We start from the raw sequence: 25,638 nt of genomic DNA, 5'->3' as shown, positions 1-25,638 counted from the left end.
AACCCGTCCTGTACCTGTGATGCACCACTCTCTGGGCCGAACTTCATTCTTACTTCAGGCTTTCAAATTAGATAAAACATGGAAGCTGTTTTGGAAACTGAGGGGAGAGATAAGACACAGGTGCAGGGTCAGGCTTGTTTTGTCTGCAATGACCAATCTAAGTAGCTCTCGTGTTTTGTGGAGTTGGAGTTTTGAGTTTGTGTTCATTCAATTCTGGTCAAAAAGCTTAATAACAGATGGTATCAAAATAAGTTTCTATTTGAATGGTATTTGAATTGTTTAAATTGTCTGAAGACTTTTGGAGGCTGCTGTACTGTGGGGAGGTGTGTTGCGTGCTGATAACATGTCTGTGTATTGTGTTTCCACAGGCTGATTGTGTTTCCAGCTTTCACCTTCACTATCAGATCCATTCATTCTGTCAAGCTCGCTCTCTCTCTCTCACTCTCTCACACACACACACACACACACACACACACACACACACACACACACACACACACACAGTTTATTTCACACGCTCCCTGATGCATCTCTTTCCTTCTTGGCGATCAGCTGCGTTCAAGCATTTTAGGAAATGACTTTCAATGGAGCTTTTCCACCCGAAATTCACTACTTCCTGGTTTCAGTCACCAGCAGCTTCCTGACTGAAGCAGATAGAACTTTTTCATTACTTACAGGACTATTCAGCTAAATTCAATTATTCTGTTTACTTAAAATCCAGAATTGTTTGACATTATTAAAGCACAATTGTTTTTCCACTTTACAACAGTTGAGTGATGTGGTTTCATTCCTCTTATTTACTCAGAAAACATTGTTTTAAAGAGGCAGATTTTACCTCATGTAAGGTAAAAAAAAAAGAAAAAAAAAAGCATATTTATTTGTTTATTTTTTAGGTGTCCTCTCATCTGATTTGTGTCTTATGGGAAAATATCTAACAGCCTTTTTACTTTACTTACTCTTACTTACTCTTACTGTCTCTTTCCTGGATGCAGAGACGATAGTGATTCTTCTATCAGTGTTTGAGACTGTATCCTGCAGACACTGTGCAGGGCAGAGTTCGGCCTCAGACGTGCTGTCAGGTGTGTGTTTGAACTAAAGCAGGAATCTGTTCAAATTCAGCTCAACCTCATGTCCTGTGTGTGTGTGTGTGTGTGTGTGTGTGTGTGTGTGTGTGTGTCTGTCTGTCAGGGTTTGGAGCAGACAGATGTGGAGGACTATGTGTTTGTAATATCTCTGAAGGCCCCAAAGTTATGGAGAGAAGACGTGTGCATACTTTCACATCATCTGTTTGCATGCGTATTCTCACACGCAAACACACAAACACACACACACCATTGTTTATGGCCATTGTTTCATGTGATTGTACGAATACTTATTTTCTTACATGCTGCTTGTGCTTAAACTCAAACTGTGCACAGTTCAGATGAAATAAGATGCGCTGTTGCTAAAGCGACAAACTGTTTTATTTGTCTGACATTAATGCCGCCAATCTGCTGACAAATTCTTACACACTGCAGAACGAGCTCGACTGACGGATAAAATATCTCCCAAAACACAATTATGTGTAATTTGACCAAGTCTAATACACAGTGAGGTGTTTTAATGATTCTAATTGTACGGTTCAGATTTCATACGTTACGTGTGTTTTGACCTCTCTCTGTGCGAGTTGAGGAACATGTTTCCACTGCAGAAAGTGTTTATACTGCCATGATAATGTATGGCGGTTTAAAAGAGTGTGTCTGTAGGCTGATGATGAGTAGACCACAGAGTACAGTCAAACTAAATAGGAACTGTACCTCCTGGATGAGGATCATCTCTGGAGTCTGGTTTCTCTCCCTTTTTGTGGGATTACAGGGATTTCAGATGATAAATAATCACATTGATATTTATCTCTTGAAAATAAATTGACCACTGATGGAGTTAATTCTGTCTGCACTGTGGTGTATATGATCTAATGCATGCACACTGAACGTGTTTACACTGTACATGTCATGTTAACAACACACCAGAGGTTTTTTATGATGAGTAGCAGGTTCATATTTACAGTGGGATTGATTTACAGCTGGCGCACATCAGCATTTAAACATTAGCAAACACAGATATATACAATATGATTAATGTAGTCACTGATGATTTTACCTGGCCAAACATATAGATCATATATAGATAAATTAGAGGCGTAACAATTAGGGTTCAAGGTTCAAAGTTTTGATAGTGTTAGAAAACTAAGAAAAAAAATCTTTAAGAAGGGATATAAACAAATAAGTAACCAGAGTTTTAGCACATTTTCTGCCTAATTAGACGAATGTTGGGAATCATGTTCAGACGTCACGTTGTTACCATCTGGCTGCTTGGTGACGGTTTGTTCTGTTCGGGACCATTTGGCTTCACTTTTCTGCATCACCTCCAGTTCAGGATCAGAGCTCCGAGAGGTGAGGCTACATCTGGGTTAACCATTAGCACAGCTGGTGTTTGTGTGTGTGTATGTGTATTCAAGTATAATTGAGTCTGATCCTGCATGTGTGGAACTATGAATCCTGGGAGGGTTTAAGACGAAACAGACTTTTCCTATGGGTGCCACTGAGGTGTCGGGACAATAACTAAAGAACATGAGGAAGGAACTGTGGAGAAAGAGTCGATTTTGGATTCTGACTGTTTGGAAGGTGTGGGTAAACTTTTAGTAACCGAACAGTTGAACCTGACACTAATGATGTTTGTTTGCCCCAGTATTAAACGGTAGGCAGACACAGGAACAGCTCAGCCTCAGCTCAACAGCTCAGAGGAAAGTGAGATCAAAATTAGTTACATGTTTAAATTTGACCGATACCTTTAGTTTAATTATATATGGCATTCATGGCATTTTGGCATAAGCAGAATAATACCCTCTATGTTTGTATGTTCATGACTGTAATGATGATGTGGGGCTAAGATCCGCCTGAGGACATTTTAGCACAAACGTTCAGTTTAAGTGAATTATAGCTGTGAATGAGCGTGATGCTATTCTATGACTTATGTACTGATGTATGTGCTAATTATATGTATTAAAAATGCACTAATCTACTAATCTTCTGAATGTGCCTGAAATCAATATAGGCAAGACTACAGATTTTAGTCAAGTGATTTATAACACTTTAAAGTTGGGTATGAACTTTGCCAGATTCTAAGATTAGCATCAGTGTCGGCTTAATTAACATATTGGCTTGTTATCTTAAGGTTATTGAATTATCTTGAATAGAGACTAAAACTAAAAGACAAAACAGTAGCTGAGTATAGTTGTCAGCAGCCACTATAAACATGGTTATATGAGGCTTCTAATCAGTTTTGGGCAAATTACTTATAATCAATTATTCATTACATAAGACTCATTAAAAAGTAAGTACATAGTTTTACTAATTACTAACAGAAATAGTGATTAGTTACAATACTTTCATTACTCAGCACAGCTTTTGGATTTAACAGGAGAAGCTGTGGCGTTAAAGATCACCATCAACAGCCACCTTAGTCCTGCTGGAGTGTGCAGCAGTCACATCTCTCCTCCTTTAGTAGCGGTTTACCTCCATCCAAACCTCCAGCTCCTGCATCAAGCTAACATGCATCAGACCAGCATCTCCGCCGGACGCACCAGTGTAATTACTGAATTTCAATTTGTAATCCCAACACTACTGTTACTGACACGAAGTAATGTGTCGCTGCACAACACTGCTCCAGCAATCAACCTCCTATACTGAGACAGAATAAAGAGCAACTGAGAGAAGCAGAAAGCTGAAGAGGAGAGAGATGGGAGGGAGGAAGCTTGTTAATAGATGTTGACATTTCAACCTGTTCTCCCTCTGCGAGCTGTTCACCATCAGCTACGATCCAGACATATTTCACCGAAAGCTAACGCGGTGCTGAAGGCTGCGTGAGCCTGCAGCTTCATCAGGGAGAGAGAAATTAAAGACTTGGCTGGATTTCACCTTCAGATACATCTGTTTGGCTTTAACGAAGAATAGACTGAGCTTCAGGAGACAGACAGTGTTTCACTTGTGACTCATCTGGGTAAATAACAGAATGATTAACCTGAACGGAAAAAGCAATCGCTGTGAGGTGAATCCTTTCAAACTATTTTAAGTGCTCTTCAAATATAATCCCTGCTTTGTAACTGGAATTTAAACAGTTACAGTTGTGATAATGCAGTGGATATAAATATGTGATTTAGAGGGAATTTTGGTATTTTAAACAGTCAGAGGAATGTAGATTGATCTGTTCTAATCTGGTTTGTACATATAAAGGTTGAAAATCATAATGTTTGAGTCACGCAGTTAGTGTTAGAGCTGCATACATGTAATACAGACGTGTTTCATGCGTGCAGGTGTTTGACTGATGGGAACACGGGATGAGGAATTCAAATAAATCCCTCCTGACCTCATCAAGCGTTTGGAGATACAGTGTCTGGTTTGTATCAGAGAGGAGGAATGTGGAGCTGCGAGATCGTGCTTCATCTGAAAACTCACATCAACCCCTGGACCCTGTTTAACACTGCTGTTACATCCAGCAGGTGTGCTGACCGCAGGTCTGCGTTTGAAGGCAGCAGCAGGTGACTGAACGCTTCGATCTGCAGCTGCACGGCTAATATCGTAATGACTGAAGGAAACAGTTCGCAGTTTAAACGCGACGAAACACAGACTGCATTATGGTGGAGAGAGAGCTGGGCAGCCCGACTCAAGGTGAAGAACAGTTTCTTAACTGTGTAATTTGCATAAAACATCCTCAGAGTCAAATTACTGTATTTAATTTCAGTAAATTTCAGTGTCAAAATTACCAGTTTAAGCAATGCAGATGTTAGTTTTAGGTTTTCTCTACACATTTGGTTGAAGTTGAAGATCCACAGTTCATGTGAATCAGTTTGAGGAACTTCTCCAATGTGCAGATTGTCTTTGTTGTATATGATCATAAACTGATTGTCTTTGGGTTTGGGTCAAAACAAAATAGAGACAATAATCAGTTATAGTAGCCCTAAAACAAAAAAAACAAAAAAATCGGGAATAACTACTCAATTTTTCTAACAACAATGCTATTTTTTTCTCATCTTACATATGTTTCTACAACCTCTTGAGAGATCCTGACCGCAGGTTAACAACCACAGACAGAGCCACACCTGTGTCACTGTATCTACTGTCAATCAAATCACAGCTTTACTGTCTCCTGCAGGATGTCGGGGTCACAGTGTGAACACTCCCAGCAGCAGCACGCTTCCCTCCACTGTACATCATCCTATCTATCCCTCCCCCGTCTCCCGCCCTCCCCCCTCTAAAATCCTCTACTCCAAAATTCCCAAATCAGTCATGAGCAACAACATGGAAACAGCTACATCACCGACAAGTCTGTACCAGTGTGTGTGTGTGTGTGTGTGTGTGTGTACACATACATGCACATAGAACAAGACAGACAGAACAAATAGGCGAACATGGGATTGCTCATGCCTGTATGTGTGTGTGTGTGCGTGTGTGTGTGCCTCATGGTGGATTTTAGTAATGATGGCTTATTGTAAAATCCTCCAGTCTCCAGGTGCTATAGCTACACACACACACATACACGAATAAAGTACACACACATACTTATGTACACATACAATCCATATACAGCACACAGTCACAGCTGCACACATTCACACATATCATTAAATTAATCACACACTGTCCACTTCCACTTTTCACAAGAGACCTACATTTATCTGGAAATCACACACACCCACAGCACAGTATATGCACATGTATTAAAACAAGCTCCATCTTGTTTTTCTTGCCTCCACAATAAAAACTACATAAAGAACAGGAAGTTTGTTTGTATGAAAGTTACAATCAGAAACTTCTCCGCCTCCAGATGTTTCTCTCCCATGTAACTGCATGAACACACTGAGAAAAACAACTACTACTCTTCCTCTTCCTCTGCACATCATTCTCCTCTGTCAGTTACTGACTCCTTTTCTCTTGCTCTGATGCTGTTGTTATGTTTTATTACTCACATATACCGCCAAGCTTCCACTGCTGTAGTACATGCAGGCTAACGCTGAGCTAATCACAATTTTCCCACAGCTTCACTCACTGCTCTCAGATACACAATCGCCTTCAATCAGGTCGACCAGGTCACACAATCAGGAGTGCTAATCATGTGGCTTTGGTCCAATGTGTCAAGTTTGTTTTGTTTGCTCAGGTCATGTTGGGTGGATGTTTCTCTTTCAGGAATGAATCAGTTAATCTTGTTAGGAAGTTGTCTGTGCAGGCAGAAAAAATAAGAACTACAAATGTCAATGATTTGGCATTTTAAATATGTATGAAAAAACTGATTCTGGCTTTTATCATACATTTTACTGACAACAGGATGAGAGAGATGAGAGTCTGCATTTGTTCTGACTCGACTTGGTTTGTGATCTGCTTGAGATTTGACACTAACAGCATGAATCGGACCTAATCTACGACCTGCAGACTCACAAACTGACTTTAGACTTGTTCCTGAAGACTTGACACAGGATCTCCGGAAAAAAAAGGCTTTTATTTAATAAACGATGCTGCAGATTAGTGCTTCATTTCAATGTATATCTATTTTGCCCTCATTATCTCCTTTGTTCTGTCACGTGGTTTATGTGTTGAAACAAATCCCTTAGTTGCATTACAGGTATGCAGGTATGTTTACTTGACACTGGCAGCAAATGAAACCGCAGCAAAGAATAATGCTTCAGATCAAAGTCACAGCTCGGGGATAAGAGATTACTAACGTGGTTTTTGCAGAGTTGTAGACGTCTCTGAGTCAGAGTACTCACAGTAATAACATAAATCATTTTTTATAACGGGCTGTGTTTAGCAGTTCAGTGGAACACGCACACATGCACGCACCTACATAAATATAGTCACAACAATGTTGTTTTGCCACGTCTGTGAATCATGACAGTGCAGTCTGATTTCCCTTATGTGTGTGTGTGTGTGTGTGTGTGTGTGTGTGTGTGTGTGTGTGTGTGTGTGTGTGTGTGTGCGTGTGTGTGTGTGAAATTCACAGGTCTTTTGAAGGTTGTCTTACTTGTAGGGGTCATTGGGGTCCTTGGCGTTGCAGGCCTCGGCGTGGCCGTTACACACACAGCGTCCTCCGATACTGATGTCTTTGATACTGTAGTAATACTGTAGAAAAACAACAATGCACAACATCAGTTAGTACCATCAGTGTATTGTGATATTTAATGTGTTATTTAAAGAAGATATTACTGCAGCGAGTTAGATGAGATGATAGATACCACTCTCATGCCTGTATGGTCAATATGAAGCTGGAGCCAGGAGACAGTTAGCTTAGCTTAGCATAGCATAAAGACTACCACAGCTAGCCTGGCTCTGTCGAAATAGTTAATAACAATAATAATAAAGTTTATTTATATAGCACTTATCAAAATCAGTTGCCTGAATGTGTATGAATATATATACTGGATATATTTTTTTTATTGATCCAGCTCTAATAATGTGGTGTCTTGGGTTTAAATATTTTCCTCATTTAAACCTCATATCTTCACAAAAGTGTTAAAACAGGGAGACACTGCACATAATATACATGTGACATTGTCAAAAACTGTTCTTTGTTCTTAGTTAGAGCTTTTTAAAGTAATTTAAAGAAGGAAATCAGGAGTTAAATGTCAGATATTTCAAATACTGAATATTAAATCAGAAAATGTGCACGAATAAAACATACATTTTCCTTCCAGTGTGGAGCTACAGAAAGCCAGGAATATCCAATCAGAGTTTACATTCATGATTTCCTTTAAGGTCTTGCTGTCAATCATTTTGAGAGAATATGATGATGATCAACACATTAGTGCTGAATCATCAGTTGTGTCTTACCCTGCGGGTGACTGTGGGGTCGCGGAGCGCCTTGCCCATCAGGTGTCCCAGCAGCGTGTTGGTTCTCAGGAAGCGCAGCCTGATGTTGGTGGCCTTAGTGAACTCCCTCAGCACCGGTGAGTAGGAGAAGTTCATCGCCCCGGGACGACCGTTCACCAAGGACACCACGACCTGAGAGAGAGAGAGAGAGAGAGAGAGAGAGAGAGAGAGAGAGAGAGGAGGACAAAGGCTTTATCAGCTATCAGAAATATAAACATCACAGCCTGGGAAAGTCTAGTGAGCATCGGGGGGATGATATCAACCGAATCAAGCAACAAATATTCATAAAATGATATCACAGCACAGAATGACTCTGCACTGCATGATTTAAAGGTTGTTTTAACGAATGGTACATATCCTCTTTCAGTAGCCGCTTTATTTCTACATAGAATTTAAAAAATTGCATTTCAGCTACATGAAGCAGTTTCACATTAATATTTCATAATAAAAAATGAAAATAAAAAAAAAGACAAAAATATCAGACAAAAGCTTCGGCAGCTCTTTTAAATGGACGTCTTGAAGTTATTTAGGTCCTAATTCTACAAAATAATCCGGGAAGCAGTGATACAGTGACTGTTTCCATTATTGAGTATTCTGATCAGTTGCTGATCATCTCCCTATCAATCGACTAATTGATTAACTGATTAATCGAACATACCTCTCCATTTTCCAGCGGGACTATACGTGAGTATTCGGTGGTGCAGGCGATGTCGTCATCGTTGTTGATTCTCTCGATGGTGCTCTGTCCAAAACGCTCAATGCAGTCTCTCTTTGAGGCTACACACACACACACACACACACACACACACACACACACACACACACACACACACACACACACACACACAAGCAGAGAAAGGGGGAGAAAAGAAAGAAAAGCTTATAATCAGTTAAAACCACAGACTGGGAAACGTGATCATCCCTTCATGTTTAACTTCAGTGTGAACCAGCCTGTGGTATTTTAATGATGTGTCTCACTGTGATAATTAGTGGAGGGTCTGGGTTTGGTGGAGGTCTGTTTTTTACCCAGCAGTCCTCTTTAAATACACCTCAGTTGGAGCTTCACAACAGCTGGAATACACAACCATCGGCTGCCACTAACTGCACTAACACCGACTCCAGTCCCAACCCCAATATTATTGATCCAACAATTTAGTTTTTATACATGAATGAATCATTTAGGCTATAAAACTACAAATCACATATCACTAAATTATAAAAACCAAAGATATCAGTTAACAAGGACATAAAAAAGGGAAAAAGCAAAGAAAGATCCTCTACCTGTGGAGCAGGTTTGAGGTCAAGGGTCAGAGATCAGTAATAATTCAAGTTCATCTCAAGAAGATGATGTGATGAGGCTTTATTTGCCTTTTACAATTCATTAAACTGTAAAAACATGTTTCATGTTTCGGCTTGTTTCATTCACATTGTTGCTTCATAAAGACACAGAGAACATCTCAGTTTATCTCGGATTTGTCCTTGATACAGAAAACGGGACAAAGACAAGGAGTGAAGGGAAGATGTCAGGTCCAGCCCTCGGGAGAGTGTGAGTGTGAGTGCAGCTCTGTTCCAGCTGCAGACGTTCATACTGAAACTGTCAAATAGCTCTGAGATTTACAGCTGTGAGGCCAACGCTAATTTACTCTCATGTGTCTCCTGTCCTCCCTCCGACTGTAGAGTTCAGCTTGCCGCTCAGCAACATGACAGTATTGTATGAAGTTCCGATGATCGTTCTTACAGTTTAGCTGAGTTGTCGAAAGTTGAAAAAATTACAGTATTTGTTCTCAATTAAAGTTACTTTTCTCATCATGGTGAAAGAGGGGAGGAAAAGACGGGAGCTGATCCCAGGTAGCCAGTCGAGGTAAACCGAATGAGGACCAAATGTGAGCCGGTGCTGGGCCATATTTGCCTGATTTTGGGGGGTAGAAGCAAAGTAAGGTTTCTGGCACAACGTCACCTACTTCCAAGGTGCATGGGGAAACACTCCAGAAACACACAGTAAACAGAAGAACTTTATTAGACCAGCGTGTTTCGACTCGTGGCCTTCATCACAAGTAAAAGGTGGTTCTTAAAATTGTACCACTACTAGTTGTACTACTACAAATTCTTTATAGAGGCCCCACAGGCAGATATGTATGACTGTATGCAGACTTGGACTGATTCAGGCTGAAAATCAGCTGCACTTATCATCAGCTGTCGAACATCATCCATGGCTCGTCATTAGTGTGTACATCACAGAGGCCAAATTTGGGCCGCTTTCGGGCCAAGAAATTGCAGCTCGAATAGCTGAGTTTTTTTCATCACCAGCACCCGCAGCACACACAGTAAAACATTTTTTCAACAAGCTGCCATGACTTGCGAAGACTCTCCCTGCAGAACTGTCCATCATCCTCCCAGATGTCGTCACCTGAAACTATATTTTTCTTTTACTTGGAGTTGTATTTCTCCCGGTGTTTACTTTATCTTTTAACTTTTGCGCAGAGGAAATTTCAGGATCTGCCGTGTCTCACAGGCTCCTTGATCTGATGTGGAGAGCATTAAACAAAACAGACGCCGAGTCCCTGTGAGTATATCAGTATATATGTTTGCAGTAATGTATCTGACAGCAGTCTGAGAACATGCTGACCTGGACTGTGAGTTTAAGAGTGAAGTTAAACAACTTCCCATCAAAGAATTTTGGGTTAAAGTCAATCAAACTGTTTTATATATATGCCAGTGCCACCATGGACACCTGGAGCAGCTTTCAATAATGATAATTAACCCCATGTTATTATATGGGAACACCCCCCCCCTACACACACACACACACACACACACAGACCCAAACCCACGCTGACTCCCTCTCTTTACTCATATATTCTTCAAGCTGCGACCTGTTGGCAGACATGCCTGGAATTCCCCCTCCAGCCCACCTGGAGTGACAGCTGCCATAGCCAATCAGCTGGCAGCTCTGTGATGTAATGATCTCCCGCCTCTGACCCGACCAACAAACCAATCAACCAATCAGCCGCCTGCCTTCAGGGCTGCCGTTTAACTCTGAGATTAGAGGGGGAATTAAAGCGAACCCTGGGGGAGGTTGGGGAAAGCATGAAGTGATGTTGATGGAATCTGTCATGGTTTGGTCCTAATAACACGACATCTGGAGTCAAACACATGTATGTAGTGTATAGGTGAACATGTATATGCGTGCTTGTACTCACAGGCGAAGTACTGCCAGGGTTGGTAGGTCTGACCGAAGTCGATGGATCTCTCCAGAACCCAGAGATCCGGACGGGGAGAGTTGGCGAACTTTATCAGCACGTAGGCGACGTGGAAGAGCTGCAGAGAAACACAGAGGAGGAAATTCACTTTAAACACTCAAATATTCACTTTGTTTGGATTGGTGGATTGGTTAACGCACATTCAGCCAAGAGAAAAGGCCAAAAACTAAAAGAAAAGAAAGGATGAGACAGGAAAGGAAAGGGAATTACAAAAAGGAACGTAAGGCAAGAAAGGAAGGAAAGGAAAGAACAAGAAAAGGTAAGGTTCGAAAGGAAGGGATCAAAAAGGAAATGAAAGGAAATGAATAAAGGAATATAAAGGAGTAAAGCGAGAAGATAAGAAGGGAAAAGAAAGGATAGCATAGGGCAGGATATGAAAAAAAGAAATAGGATAGGAAAAAAGGTTAGGAAACAAAGGAAATTGGAGGAAAGGGAAAAAGGAATGTAAAGGGTTAAAGAGAACAAAAAAGAAAATGAAAGAAAAACAAAAAAATGTTGGTAGGATTGAGAAAAATGTAAAGGAGAGAAAAAGAGAAACAAAAGGAGACCATCACACAATTAGAGTGAAAAAGGGAAACGCGAGCTGCCAACCTCTAATAAAACCAATCGAGCTTTGCGCTGACCCGAACAGCTGACCTGTGAAACGTGTCCTCTCTGAGGAACCGTCACGTCAAAATCAACTACAGTACGTCTGATCTATTACGTCCTGTTACATGTAATGTTACGAGTTCATGTCAGAAAAGCTCCTGATTCCCGACACTAATGAGCACCAGATGCTCCCTCAACACACTCTCTTGAGTTTCAGCCCGGCTGCAGTCTCTTTTCTTTAACTTGTCATCCCTCACTCATTTCCTGAAAGGCCCTGAAGCCGGTTAGCCGGCGATGACAAACTGTTCTCATGGGGTAGAGAGCGGCTCAGCTGAACTGTTTTGTCTGTCGGACCTTGAAATCGCTCCCCGGCTGAAACAGGACACACTGAAATAACACGACGACGCACATAATAACATTATAGCAAATCACAATCACGTCCTCTGTGTGTGTGTGTGTGTGTGTGTGTGTGTGTGTGTGTGTGTGTGTGTGTTGTACAAAGAGGCAGTGTTGACAGCTCAGTATAAGTGAAGTATGTGATGATTTATGCTGCAAATAAATCTGCTATAAAGCTGAAAGAAATGCAATTTGTCACATGATTCCATAATATTGTATAATACTGATCCCAAGACACCTCACTATAACTATTCATTATTCATGAAGGCAGGTTTCCTTACAGAGCAACAGGAGAGAGTGGAGTAAGTTCAGGGTCACATCTCTACAGTTCTTCTTCTGTTACTGTCATTTTGATGTTTATCTTTAAATGTGGTCAGATAATCATCCAAGTTACAATTACAAACAAACACAATCTACTTGAAGTCATAACACACAAATCACTGTGTTGCTCTTGTTCATAATGAATACATCATTAAAGGATCCACAGGAAACACACTAAAGAATGTGAAGTGTGTCTGTATGTGTCGGAGTAAAAACCAACCAACTTGTCTTTCTGCCTGTGTTACAACAAGCTCAAGGTTTTTGTCTTTGTTGCACCAAGAGCGCACGCACACATACACACACACACACACACACACACACACACACACACACACACACACACACGCGCACACACGCACACACTCAACACACACATGCTCTTTGATCATCCATCATTGCAGTTCAGCCTCTGATCTCCAGACTTCCTCCTTCTGACATGCAGCTCTGTCTGTCAGAGCTGGTGACAAAACACACACGCACGGACATACACAAGTGCACATGCACACACACACCTAAACAACTAGTGCTACTCCATCACTGTGGAATGCCAACAGCGTGTGCGTGTATGTCAGCGTACTTCAGGCTGATGAATGAGAGGAGGAGGATGATGGAGGGATGATGGGGGAGGAAGAGAGGAACATGTCAGTTTTTGTCCGTTGACAGAACTCAACTTCCTCATTCATCCATCTCCTGTCCAACCTTTCAAACTTTCTTTCTGCTAAAACTACAACAACTGAAAACGTTGTCAGTGGGACAATATCCATAAAAATCTAATATTCTTATATTCACTTTAACTTTTTTTTAGATGTCTGTCCAGTTAAAGGAAGAGGATTCTCCTAAAGTCTTAACCAAACATACTGTGTGTACAAGCATATGTGTAGGGTTTGGGTCTGTGTGTGTGTGTGTGTGTGTGTGTGTGTGTGTGTGTGTGTGTGTGTGTGTGTTAGAGAGGGATCTGAAGGACAGGAAACAGAAAGTGAGGCCTCCACACGTCCCTCAGGGCCAAAGATATTGAAAGAAAAATCCAGGAGCATTCCTCTGATTCCAGGGTGAAAGACTGACCTTAAGTTAAGAGTAGACGTTTCTAACTGGAAACACACGACCGAACACGCAGTGAAATCAGGTGATCAGAGTCCTGGGACCTTCACATTGACTGCAGTGGTTGCATTTTACAGCTTTACACCTTTTGTAATCAACAAATCATTACCACATCTGTTTTGATGTATTTCTGGAAAATGATTTTGTGACAGCAGCTAATAAAACGAGTATAAAGCTGAATGAAAATCCTCCCTCAGCATTGTGATTTAGCTTCGATCATTAAAAGGCAATGATCCACTTTGCCTACACTTACACTTTATTTAGTATTTTCGGCCACTTGTTTACACTTCAGATTCCAGCCAGAGCTCCCGTCCATCCAATCGCATTCAAGAATGAACTTCAGCCAAACCTCATTCTGAAACTTGCCATGTTCACAAATGTATGAAATCACGATTGGGCATCAATCACCAAGAAGCTTTGTGACATGAGGCAACTGGTTTTAATTCAAGCAACAGTGGTAAACATTTCTAAATCTCAGTTTCTCCACTGAGAGTATTTGCTGTTTTTTTCAGTTTTATATCACTGGACATTGAACATCTTTTCGGGGTTTTTTTTGTTGATTAGACAAAACAAGACGTGTGAAGACGTCACTTTGGGTTTTATTCACTATTTTCTGACATTTTGCAGCATAAATGGTTGATTGAGAAGAGATTAATCTTCTGCTTTTGGTTTGGTTTTATTTTGAAATAAATATTCAAAAAGAGAAAAAGAGACAAAATCATGGATTCAACACAACATGAAACATCAGAAATAAAGTAGAGACAATAACAATGATAATTAAAATAAACATAATCATAAGTTGCAGCCCTGACGGGAAAAGTAGTGTTAAATGTCTAGAATCACAGGCATGAGTATACCCACTAGTGCCAGACACATGTGATTGGTCACCATGGCGACCTGTAACTTTTCAGCTAAAAAACCTGAAGCTAAAAAGTAGCTGTATTTTGATTTTAAATGTTCAGTACAACATTATGTGAAGCTGCAAACAGTGAACTGATGAAAACTGGCACAAAACACAAAATGGAGTAAAATGCAAAAATAACCCACAGCTGTCTGTCTCCAGCTCTCAGTGGGAGCCAGTCTGTTGCCTGGTATAAACTCACACTCACATACACACACACACACACACACACACACACACACACACACACACACACACACAGTAACACACGTCCAACAAAAGGTTTCGCTGACCCCCCTTTTTTTTCTGCAACTCGCACACACACACCCCCCTCCATAGGATTTATGGATTAGTAGCGGCCTCCCAGGTCAGCCTCCCTGAATTGCCTGCAGACCCATCAATCAAACCGCCGTTACCATGGCAACGGGCAGCCAGCAACAGGTCAGAATAAGGGGAGAGACAAACTGACAGAGAAAGTGAGGAAGATGTTGGAAGAAAAAGGCAGAGAGGAGACAAAGACAGAAACTGGAAAGTCGCCTCGGACACAGGTGGAAAAAGACAAGAAGAAACTAAAACTTTAAAAAGCTTTAAATGCTCTTAATTAAAGTTATGAGTCAGATCTGAGGCAGCTTTTCTCTCTCATCACTCACACTTCAAAGCTCAGCACAGACTCCAGCCATCAAAGACCTCGAATGAGCACTTTATCTCATACAAACAGACGGACACTGCTAAAAGTGCACTTAGTGGACCAAAGGCAGACACGAGCTCTACTTCATCACGCAACCTGGCAGGACACGGCTCTCAACAAGTGTGGCGCGTCGAGCTCCACCTGTCGCCTAAAGAATGACAGGTGCAGCAGAGGTTCAGACCCACGACGATTTATGATGTGCGATGACAGGAGAGGAGGGCGGAAAAGAGGAGGATGAATGGAAGCAGAGAAGCTACAGGTGAGGTAGAGTGACCCAGGGTCAAATGTTTCTACTGTATTTTTACTATGTTAGGTACACGGGACTGCATTTAGCCTATATTCATTTACTGTACTGGAGAACTGATACACATTGATGGCAAATAATGTTAATGGCTGCCGTCCATTCAAATGATCCACAAGCTTTTAAGTGGAAATTTCCTAATAGCTCCATGTTTTTAAATTTCTTACTTTTATTTTCAATTAGTTTTCAGTATAGAACTGAAAAAGCAGAAAACACACAGAATCATCAACAAGACAAGACAATAGATTTTAGGTTTAGCTGCAAGTAAAATAAGTTATACTGTATGTAAACCTATCAACTCAACACTGAACCAGCGTGCCGGCAGATACTGTATGAATGTTTAGGTATATATAACCGGGTGTCTGAGGAATGCAGGTGTGTGTGCATGTGTGTGTTTGGCCCCTGGCTGGTTTAATAATTGTACACATTCCTTGGTGGCACCACATTCCCGGTGCCTCAGGTAACCATGGAGATAAAACGAGGGACATACAACAAAGGGACAGAGGGAAGGATGGAGAGAGGGAGGGAGGGAAGGAGGGAGGAGATGCTTCAACACGTAGAAACCAGACGGATCAACTTTAAATGTCACCTGCTGAGACAAAGTCAAAGTTTTGGTGATTTCACAGCTTTTTACGGAAGAAATGCTGCAGAGCTGAAACGACTAGCCGACAAATCAATTTAGCCAAAGAACAATTTGATACTAAAAAGATTCCTTTTGTGTAAAAAAAATAAAAATAAAAAAAGGCACTATTACGTGCAAATGCATCATTTCTACCTTGTAAATAATGTAAAATTGATTTCTTTTCCATCCAAATGAACCTTTAAGGCTTCGAACAATGTCTCAATTTCCAAGAGATGATAAAGATCTAATGGCTGGAATCCAACATCTGGATCAACACCAAAATCTAATCAAGTGTTCTTTGGCTCAAATGCAAACTGGTCTCTGTGGGACTAATGGAAAAAAAAACAGGTGAATGTAAATTAAATGAAATCAGAAAGTTATTTGAGTTCAAAAATCCAATCTGAAACTGATGTGATTACTGAGAGGAAAGGTGATGTTACAGAGGAGAAAACACATGAGGAACGACGACGACCCTGCTGACCCGCAGAAAAAAGACACTGAGCTGGACACTGTTTTTATGTTGTGTGTGTGTGTGTGTGTGTGTGTGTGTGTGTGTGTGTGTGTGTGTGTGTGTGTTGAGACTGGACAGTATCAGAGTGTGTGACGGACACACACAGAAAGCAAAGGTTGGGCAGTTGATAAATGTTCCTGTCAGAAAACCACAGCAGAGAAAACACAGAGCTGTGAACTGCTGCCAATCAACTCCTGGCATCACTGTGTGTGTGTGTGTGTGTGTGTGTGTGTGTGTGTGTGTGTGTGTGTGTGTGTGTGTGTGTGTGTGTGTGTGTGTGTGTGTGTGTGTGTGTGTGTGTGTGTGGCAAAAACACACCTCCACCACAATCTCAAGCTTCTTCAGTGCAGTGATGAGATTCAATTAAACACTGATTAGTGACATTTACCAACATTTATGAACATGTGTTGCTGTCTAATGAAGTAATGTAATCTTAAAAATAGACACATTTATCTTATAACTGTTGAATGCAATGGCTGGAACTAATCATTATTTAATAGTAATTAATATAACTTATGCTCACTTCTGTATTTTCTTTCTTTCTTCAGTCATTAATTGATTAATTGACGACTAATTTCAGAACTAATAGACGAAATTAAATGTAAGAGGAATCCATTCTGAAGGTTTGTGACCCTGGAGAAAAGCCTCTAATCCCAGCGCTCACACTGCTACACCGACAACAACTACGTGTTCCGACTCTGAACGCAACACGGACAGATGTTCTGGTGTGTGTGTGTGTGTATGTGAGAGCGATGTGTCTTTACAGTAAGCCGGGCAGATGGGCAGATTATTCTGGCGTCTTGGGGGCGTCAGGAGGAAGAAAGTGCGTGTGTTAGGGAATGTGTCCGGAAGATGAGGGGTGAGGAGAGAGGGAGGGAGGGAGATAAAAATGAACGGGATAAGGGAATAACGTCAGTGTTGTGAAAGGGGAGACGTTGCTGTAGCTGCATCTGTCAGGATGGAAGAGATTTGAAGGACCAGCCCGTGATCATACGTGTTTGTTTGTTTCCTGCGTCCCCCAAGAAAAAGATCTCTCAAGATCTGTTTTAAATTCGAGATGCAACATTTATTTTTATTATTGATTCATTTTACATGTAATCGATTAATCAAAACAATGTGAAAGCCAAAGATTTTTACTTGACAATCACAGACCATGAAGGAATCCACATACAAGACAAAGAAAGGCAGCAGATCCTGATGTGAAATGATTAAGAGAGTTTAGATGGAAAATGACCTGAAGCAGCAGCTGCCTTCAGCCTTTGTGTCTTAACTTGTTGAAGTTTAAACAAAGACTGAAAAAAGTAAAACTTTTTCAGCGCATGAGCAAACTCAGATGTCCAGAAAGTTTTTAATTTTGATTAGGTGCAGCAACTAACATTTTGAGATATATATATATTATGGCTTTATTAGAGTAAAAAGCTCAACCTACAACCCCATGCTCCAGACCTCATCCCTCCACATCCCTAAACTTTACAGTAATGCTACAGTTCCTTTACAAAATGTGATTTGTCTGCTTGTAGTTCGCAGCATCTTCACTATTGAAATACAGAAGCACAGAGTGAATGATGGTGTGTAAAAGAATAAACATGAAGAGTAGAAACTTTAATGACACTGCCCTCATAACCCTCCTCTACAGCTTTAATCTCTCCATTCACTGTGTTTCCACTGAAACTCTTCTTATCATCTGTCAGTTATCTGTCAGTCGCTGTGTAATCTGTCTCTCTCTGTCTCTGCAGGAAGATCCAGTGGTGCCAGACTGAGCAGCAGCTGCTGTGTCCGTTTTCTCTCTCTCTCTCTCTGTCTCTCTCTCCCTCTCTCTTCTCACACAAGATCAGGAGTAGAACAAAGAATTGAAAGGTTGATTTATTCCTTGTACAGTCCATCAGTGTATCTCTCTGGAGAGATGGCAACTGGTGTGTGTGTGTGTGTGTGTGTGTGTGTGTTTCAGGCTTGGACAGCTCCCAGAGAGCGAAGGTCATTCCTCACATTCCAAGTCAATCTCAGTATCTCCAGTGTTGTATCTCTCTTTCCTTCACTAATCCTCCCCAAACATGTAGTCACCTCTCTTGCTTTGTTTCTCCCTCTTCATCTTCCCCTCTCCTCTTCCTCTCAATCCAACGCTCCCACTATCGCACGCTGAACGGCTTCATTAGCATGAAAAGTATTCCTCTGTTGCTAAAGCACTGATGGACGCATCAAAAGAAAGCAATAAATAACTAAAAAGTGTTTCTCCCTCATTATAACTTAATTTAAATCTCCCATTTTCCATCCGTCTGGTTTGGAAACGCAACATTTTCAACTTCTCGTAATGGAGGGAAGCATTTCCTGAAAATTTAATTTCTATACTACTAAATTGAAACAGGAAATAAGTTTTGAAAAACATGTAATTCTGTTTTCAACTTCAGGACGACGCATTTTTTGGAAACATATCTGCAAAGATGCTCCAAAACCCTCACTCACAAGACATATTTATTTAGCTGCAGTATCGGCTGGTGGAATGATTTCATGGTTTAGCGCCCTAAACCCATCCAGGCAAACCAAGAGCCAAAGCCCTGCATGTTGAATGATAATATTTTCTCCAAAATATACTGAGTAAAACTATCTAGTAGTACATAAAAGTAACAGTCTTGTCTGCATATAAACCAAAAACAGAGTGAGGGCTGGTCTTCACAGAGACGTAGAGCTGTATTGGAAGAAGTACATTTCAGCTGGTCTCGCTGCGCTGTCCCCCCCCCCCACCACCACCCCGCCTCTCTCCGGGGGGTTCGGGAACCCCCATCTACTCTTCCTACTGAATTCCTGCCCAGGATTCCTGAGGGAAAATCCTCACAACTCATCTTCAATTTCAGTGAGAACATTTTCTGACAGTTTCGGGTTTCACCGTTTAAACCGTGACTCCTCTTTAAATGTGTCTCGTTGGATCAGAAGGGCTGAAAACAATACTGTCAAAATCAAACCCTTTGACTTTTCCACTGTTATTGATTTATCCTCTAGGAAACTAGGAGGCTCTTGGGAAACCGCTTCGAGTACATTTGCATGGCAGTATGTTCGAAATGAACCAGTTTAAACAAAGTGTTGTCTGAACATGTGTAAAGGTATTTATTTTTGTCGTAAATGACGCTGATCAAAACAACCATCTGTCTTCATCATGGATGGATGCAAACCAGGGTTGCAACAGCATGAGATTTTCACGGTAGAATTATTATCATCATTTTTTTTTTGATTGAACAAACATGTTATTGTCATTGGAACTTGAAACCTTTTGTGTGGAAAGTCTCTTTACCTCCGGTTTGAAAAAGGAAATCGTGGAGGATATGCGCACGAGCAGGTGAGTTTCTACATCTGCTTGCACCTTTTTTCTTTTTTTTTTTTTTAAATAGTAGATAAGCAAATGTTAATTTTCATTCCCTGGTATACCGCTGCAACACTAATGCCAACACCTTGTCAGGATACGCTCGGCTTGGGCTGAATATATCACAGCTGCTGTGTTTGAACCAACTTCTACCCATGACTTAAAATGTCTCAATAATTTCATGGCTATTAATGTTGTTCACATTTACTGTGCATGGCGATGGGGTTGGGTTAAACTTATTTCTCTCTATCAACACTGTATTTCTTCACCCAGGGGTTACAGTAAGACCCCACAGATAACCTTAAAAAAAGAGATAAGCCTGCTCTGAAGTGGGTTATTTAGTTAGCCCCGGGCGAAGGGCGGGGATATCTCACATTTAAAGTTACAAATGTCAAAGTTATCCCGGGGCTTAATGACCTGTGAGCCTCTTATGAGCTGCTGCTGTGATTTAAACTGAGAGAGAAATAAATGGGATCTCAACTCAAATAGCTTTTTTAACCGTCAGTTGAGTTCATATGTCTTGGGTCACCTGGAACTACACATTATCTACATGGTTGTAACTGAAAGGAAGAGAAACCCTATTCAACCTAATACCTAATAGCATCCTGCATGCTCCCAGATAAACATCTGATATTCCCACCACACACCTCTCCAGGTGGCATTTCACTGCCCAGAGGCTAAAGACATACAGAGGCAACCTGCAACCTTTGCACCTTCATCACCTATGCATCCATGCAGCCGGCCCGTACACGCTCAGCCACTGATCTCAGTGTTTCTAAAACACTTGAGAAATGTGAAGATTACAGACTCTGTCTTCATCCCTTTCCATCTTCACACTGGTGTTAAAAGCTTCTGCTCAAACCCATATATTCCATCTCTGACAAGTCGGGGCGAGAGAAGAAAAGCTGGGTTAAGATGTGGTTATATGGTGCATTCCAGGGATGTCAGAGTCGGAAATACTGACTTCCCGCTGGAAAGATTCAAGCAGCACGGCCCCTAAAAGATGGGATTATGAAAGATGACAAAGACATCCATCTCAGATTTCTATGGTGTAATAGGAATGCACTTAAATTTCATTTGAAGTCACATAAGATGTTTGAAAACACAAAAGCCAAATTATTTCACTAAAGACTATAATTAATATAATTAGACAAACTTTGATATTCTTGTAACGATGATGTCTGCATCTCGTAATTATGGCTTTTGAGGTCGTTTTCTCACGTTGTAAAATCTAAATGCCACAAATATGACATTTTCTTATTTAAATTATCTCAAAAACAGCTACGGCACTTTGCAAAACAAAACTGAACTATGCTAACTAGCCCGCTAAGCTTGACAGGTAACAGCCATACCATTAGGTGTTGCATAGCGGGACAGGGTTTATCATTGGACGCGAAGATTTCATGATCATGATCATGTTGTCAGACGCAGCTCTACAGAGGAGGAGCAAAGAAAAAGGTGACAAAGCGAAGGAGAAGAGGGGAAGACAATGAGAAAAGTGGTGAAGATAATGAGAACAGAAAAGCAGACATGAAGATAGGAGGAGGAGGAGGAGGAGGAGGAGGAGCAGTGAGAGGAAGAGAGGAGATAAGAGGAATCACTCCTGTCATGGAAAAAGTGTCTGAAGCCTCTTCTCAGGGAATTCTTATCAGAGTAGACAAGGAAGGAGGGAAGGAAAGGAGGGAGAGAGAACAGAGAAGGGTGGTGGAAGCAAAGGAGGGATGAGGAGCTGTGGAATGGAAGAGGAGGAGAGGGAGGCGAAACAAGATAGGGGAAGCCAAGAGGAAAAGTTGATCCTTAGGGTTCTTCTATAGATTGATGCCTTGTTCCACAACTGACAGTTATACAACCCCCCAGGATGTGCACACTCCTGCACAGTGTGTGTAGAAAAAGCTGTACTGTTGGATGTCTCTCTCTAGGTGTGTGTGTGTGTGTGTGTGTGTGTGTGTGTGTGTGTGTGTGTGTGTGTGTGTGTGTGTGTGTGTGTGTGTGTGTGTTCTCTTGTGCTGCGATCTTTGTGACTATTAGACCCTGACATTGAGGACATTTTGCCTCAAAGTCAAATTCCTGGTACGCATATAAATACCAGGCCAATAAAAGCTGATTCTGATTCATCAAAGGTCTCTATGAGGGTTGCGACTTGGTTTTAGTTGAGAATCGAAAGAGTCTATAGAGTATTTGCTCCTAACAGCTACACTCGAAGGCGGAGGATGAAAAAGCCAGGTATCACAGAAAGCGGCGAGACGCGATGTTGTTTAAGAATGGAGATAACAAAACAGGGAGGCAGGTAGAAAGAGAAGGTCGAACCCTGGATCCTTCCTCACCTCCACACACAGCGGACCAATCACAGCATGAAGTGGGCGTGAATGTTGGATTGTCAGTTACAGGAAGTTACAGACATGGTCGAGCACAGCTCCTCCAGTAATGACATCAGAAAGGTTCCCAGAGATGTTCCACCATCCGACTTAAAACCCTAATTATAGGATTAGGGGCTGGAGATTACAGTGGGACTCATCTGGCAGATTTCTGGTTCAGTTGGTTATTTGAGATATCACACCTGACATGCAAACAATGCAGATAAATAATACAGATAAACAATAACTCCAAAAGCAACAACTAAATGGGATGTGACACACTTGGTCCCGATTTGTGAAAAATCTGCCAGAGTTATTAGATAAAACTGAAGAGCCTTCCAAACTCCATGTAGCCGCCTAACAGATTTACAGCCTGAGATGATCATAAAAGTCACCTGGGAAAAAGATGCTGAAAATGTTCCAAATAACTCTAAACTCAAAGAGCAGAGGAAGAAAAAAAAATGCTTAGAAAAATGATAAAACAGGCCTAGAGAGGGAGGACAGGAGGAGGAAGGAGGGAGGTTTCCTCTCCTGTGACCTTGAGATTTCTGCACGTTCCTGATCCACTCCTGCTTTCATGTTTTTCCTCCAACTCTTATTCTAACAGACAGTGGGGGCAAATTCCATAATTAGTGAAGAAGGGGAGGAGGAGGAGGGCGAGTGATAAGGGAGGAAGAAAAGTGGGAGTGCGGGTCATCCTAATGAAGAGCGAGATGGAGGAGGAAAGAGAGGGAGTTTGTGGAAAGTCCTCAAGGTGAAGCACTGATGAATTACACACAAAAAACTGGAACCAGTTCACTTTTGTATCTGTCTGCCAAGTCAACATACACCCAGAAATCACATCTTTGTTCTTTTGTTTTTTATTGAACAATAAAACCACATAAGGTGAGATCACAGTTTACTACAGAAACTTTTACAGTACAGTGACTGCATCATTATCTTGTTCCGGCTCCTAACATATAATTGTGATTAACTGCGTTCGCATGATGCGGCAGGACCGTACGCTCCAGCAACCACTGGATTCTCCAACACACAGCATCAGATATATGAACCAGGGACAGAACCATAAATTAATTCTTGAGCATAAATGTTCGTTCTTGACCTAAGAAACATTAGTCTGACAAAAAAATCTTAATGTAGGACCCTGAAGTAAGACCTCATTTTTTACCTAATGTTCATTCAGCTTTGTCAAAAAGTTAAGACAATTACTTTGCAATTACGATTTGCAATGCAACAGTAAGGGTGGGCACAGCTGGTCATGCAAAGCAAAAATCCTCCATAGGCAAGACCGTCTCATTTCGGTTTGGCCTTCGACGTCTACGGCTACGAAAAGGCCAAACCTTCGCCACAGTGTCAGGCCCCTGAATTGGGACACAGCTACAGAGTCGTGTTCAAGGGCGACACAGGACAAACTAATAAACTAGTTCCAGACGGGGCTGAGGGTGTGTTCAATCACAAAGTCTAATGTGACTATAAAACTGCACAGCATCATTTCACCTCAAATCAAGAAAAAGTCTTCTAGTTTCTGCTCATGAGATTAAAGCAGATTACTGAACTAGAATGTGATTCTGGAAGATACAAGTTCATTTCTATTGATAAACAGAGGAAATAATTTTACCCACTTATGGATTTGTTCTAAGAAAATTGATTACAGGCCTCTGTTAATGGACTACTTGGATATCACCTAGATGTTTTTGTGGCACGTATGGTGTCCATCATGCAGACAGGCAGACAGACAGAAATGTTCTCTGCCATGCCAAATATTCCAAGTATGTGTTACAGTATGAGACTGGATGTCACTGGTGACGGTGTGCTGAGGATCTCCAGCTGCTGGCTTTAATGGAAGCAGTCACAGCTGCTGCAGCTCTCAGCTTGTTTCCCTCCGTCGCTGATAAACACGTCCTCTGTCTGTGTGTCTGTCTGTGTCCCTGTCTGCTTCACTGGCAGGGTGACCCGCTGGTGAATGGTGACCCGCTGGTGCTCACAGGGTCACAGATTCATACGCTGCCAACAGCTGACGGTGACTCATTACCGGGTCCAAACCTCAGGTAGGAGCTTTTCAGGGAGATATGCGAATAGGTGCAGAGCTCAGAAACGGCTAAAAACACACTCATATTTTGACCCAACATTACATGCACGCACGCACGCACGCACGCACGCACGCACGCACGCACACACACACACACACACACACACACACACACCCTCTCTCTGTCAGGTCATCTCCATGGTTTCCCAGTGTGATGAGGTTTTAAATGTGGACTTTGCCCTGCGGAGCGCGTCAGTCACAGCCTCTGGACTCGAACTAAGCTTCATTAAGACACTGCTGAGGTGGACACGCATGCACACTTGTTTAAACACACATACAGTAATGAGAAAAATGCACACTCACATAAAGTTGATCATTCAGTCCAAACACTCTATTGTTTGTTTCTGAGAGTTATTTAAAGGAGTATTTTTCAAGGATTTTGGCATGAGGGACCTTCCTCAAAGCTGTTTATTATCTACAGGAGATTTAGGTAATGCTTTGTTTTCAGCTGTTGGTGTGAGTTGAATCTCATTTTGAAATTTAATTTAAAGGGAAAATGTGGTTTGCTTTTATGTTTTGAGAGTAATAATGCTGTACTTGCAAGTGTGGTTTTCCTGCTGAACGTTAACATGCATTTCTTGAACTGTGCGTGTAAGATGGAGTTGATCACTCTTGTTTGTGAATACATGTCACAAATAAACATTGCAGTTTGATATTACAACAACTATATATCAAAGAGGTTTTGGACATTTATCCAGCTGAGTTTGTTCCACACTTTCATTTTCTGTAAAGTATTAAAATCAATACATTTCAGCTCACGAGCAGTCAACTATCAAAAAGCTCTCTGAGCTACCAATCCATGTGCACACACAACCTGCCTAACCCCCCCCCAACACACACACACACCTCTGTTTCACTCCCACACTGTTTTATGACTTAACTGTGGGAAAACACCCTTCTGTTTGCTGTCCTCCCCTTCTTCTCTCTCCACTGACTCACACTCACAAGACTGGTAACACTGTTGGTTCTAATCATTTTACTGTACAACAAAGATGACAAATTGTGAGTCATTGTGTGACATCACCTAACAGCACAAAAAAACCACACCACTAAACCAGTACGTTGGTGTGTTTGGGTCGAGTGAAAATAACGTACCAAAAAATCCCTGCGACAACATCCCTGAGAGCTTCAGCAAAACCTCAAACTTGTTTCTCAGATTAAACTAAATCCCTAAAAATATGCAATTCTGATATGAACCCTTGAATGGAAGATTAATGTGTAACTTGCTATTGCAAGAAGGTGGAAACGTTTAACATGAA

General features: G+C 41.4%; 1 protein-coding gene across 1 annotated transcript in view; it reads right to left on the bottom strand.

The window, feature by feature from the left end:
• The window catches only part of lama5 (laminin subunit alpha 5), a 100,069-nt gene that overhangs the window by 54,946 nt on the left and 19,485 nt on the right, over positions 1-25,638 (bottom strand). The window contains exons 3-6 of the mRNA XM_022763104.1: positions 11,099-11,216; positions 8,557-8,675; positions 7,860-8,030; positions 7,054-7,151 (exon numbers count right to left, since the gene is read on the bottom strand). Of these exons, the coding sequence (XP_022618825.1) occupies positions 7,054-7,151; positions 7,860-8,030; positions 8,557-8,675; positions 11,099-11,216 (506 nt within the window). The remainder of the gene's footprint in view (positions 1-7,053; positions 7,152-7,859; positions 8,031-8,556; positions 8,676-11,098; positions 11,217-25,638) is intronic.

This window comes from Seriola dumerili, unplaced genomic scaffold (assembly GCF_002260705.1).
Source record: "Seriola dumerili isolate Sdu_G_001 unplaced genomic scaffold, Sdu_1.0 BDQW01000468.1, whole genome shotgun sequence".
Lineage (NCBI taxonomy): Eukaryota > Metazoa > Chordata > Actinopteri > Carangiformes > Carangidae > Seriola > Seriola dumerili.
The sequence above is the reverse complement of the archived record's forward strand: the minus strand, read 5'-3'. Positions and strand labels throughout refer to the sequence as shown.